Genomic DNA, 1,884 nt, shown 5'->3' on the forward strand with positions numbered 1-1,884 from the left:
TTTCGATTGTTTGGATGTTGGACGTTTCATTTTGATATCTCTCGTTGGACGTTTCATTTTTGATATCTCTCGTTGGACGTTTCATTTTGATATCTCTCGTTAGACGTTTCATTTTGATATCTCTCGTTGGACGTTTCATTTTGATACCTCTTAAGCCACTTTTTCTTCGGCATATTTCCTATACTTGTTTGTTCCCTTCTCACTTCTTGAATTGATGCGTTCAACGAGCTTGCGTCATTCTGATCAATTTCGTTGAATTCTATTTGTTCCTCTCTCACATAAGGCGCTGATAGAGCTGATGCTCCAATCCGTCGTTCATACATTCCTGACATTGACAAATCCAACGGTTCCTTTTGGGACTCCTCAAATTATATGAAACTATCAAGTTTGAACTGCGCTAAAATTTTGAAACCTTAGAAATATTGGAGCATTATCTTCTATTTTTAAGTTTTAAATGAACTTACAATAGTCTGAATGTCACTCAGTTGGAAGAGGAAGAAGATGAAGGAAATGAAATGCATATTGATGAGAGTAATTTCTTGCCAATTCTGAAAAAAATATTCAAATTTACTAGTATACTGAATGATTGTTTATAAGAAACGACATCGAATATATACTTTGACATCGAGTACATGCTTTTCTAAATATATTAGCGCTGAAAATGAAGTACTCATTCATTGCTTGCATAACATGAACATTTTTTATTCAATCGTCAAACGCAACAATTTATCCACACTGGAGATTGGAAAATATTCCAAAGCAGATTTCGCGCAAACTTGCACAGTCATAAATTTAATAAAAGGACAATTTGTTTAACAAAGAGAGTGCTTATTTATACATTTATCGTGGAGTCCTAAAATCTCATAACCAAAACATTGAACAGGAACTGGCATTCTCTGTCGGAATAAATGAAATAGGAGTTACTAAACAAAATTTCACGGAAGACAATTCAACAAATACCATCCAATCATTTGTGTTACAAATTTGTAGAAGATCGCATATATAATTATTAATTTTGATGGGAGTGGCTATTCACATGTATCGATAACCTTTGTTCACGTGTAATAATGTAATAACAGTAATCACTGCTTAATCCTTTATATGTTTAAACCTTTACACTGAATAATTTCATTTCAACTGCCATATTGCATTGCGAAAAATAATTTATGCAAATCTCCCGCGACATTTTTTACACAGTTTTGTTTTGTTTCATTTCAATTTCGAAACCTCCAAAATTGAAACTGTATTAATGAGAAGGAAAAACTGCATTGCTTTATCACTTGTAATTAGCGCTTTCAATTTGTATATGCTAAATAATATTATGAAATCTTTCTTTAATCCATATAAATCCTAAAGCTTAGTTTTGCAACATTCTTCTTTAATAACATATAATGTGATGAAGCAGCTGCCAAATGAATCAGTCGATGATTTTCACAATGTTTAACCTTTAAACATAACACAATCAAAAATTTGAAGGACTGAAATGGAAGAAAACTATTGTTAAAATCTGGTTAGTCATTGACTGTAATCAACGTAATTGTTCTTTCCAGTAACTGTTGGAAAGTGTTTAGTTGGCATGAATTGGAACGCTAAATCAGAAGCTATGTGTTCGCCGTTTATGACTTTGTAAGCATTTCAAGGTGATGGTTCCATACGACAAGCTCCTACTGGAACTATCCGTAATTCCTCACTATGAAACTCTCTCGAGATTGAAGGTAACCTGAGGATGAGCGAAAAGTGTAATCCAAGCATCGGTTTTGATTTACACTTGTAAATATCGGCGGGATGGCAATGGATGATTTGTGTATATTTAGAATATCTCCTTTTCGCCTGCCATTAATCGAAATTTAAAACAAATCCAAATATTTAGTAAATAGAAATAAG

At 32.9% G+C, this 1,884-nt stretch overlaps 1 protein-coding gene across 1 annotated transcript; it reads right to left on the reverse strand.

Annotated features, from left to right (window-relative positions):
- Positions 1–53: 53 nt before the first annotated feature.
- Positions 54–362, reverse strand: LOAG_19099 (hypothetical protein; the record flags this gene model as incomplete). Its single annotated transcript, XM_020451754.1, has 1 exon — positions 54–362. A coding segment is annotated over one exon (309 nt), but the record flags the coding sequence as incomplete, so codon positions are not given.
- Between the last annotated feature and the right edge of the window lie 1,522 nt (positions 363–1,884).

The sequence above is a fragment of the Loa loa genome (genome assembly GCF_000183805.2).
Source record: "Loa loa unplaced genomic scaffold supercont3.1552, whole genome shotgun sequence".
Lineage (NCBI taxonomy): Eukaryota > Metazoa > Nematoda > Chromadorea > Rhabditida > Onchocercidae > Loa > Loa loa.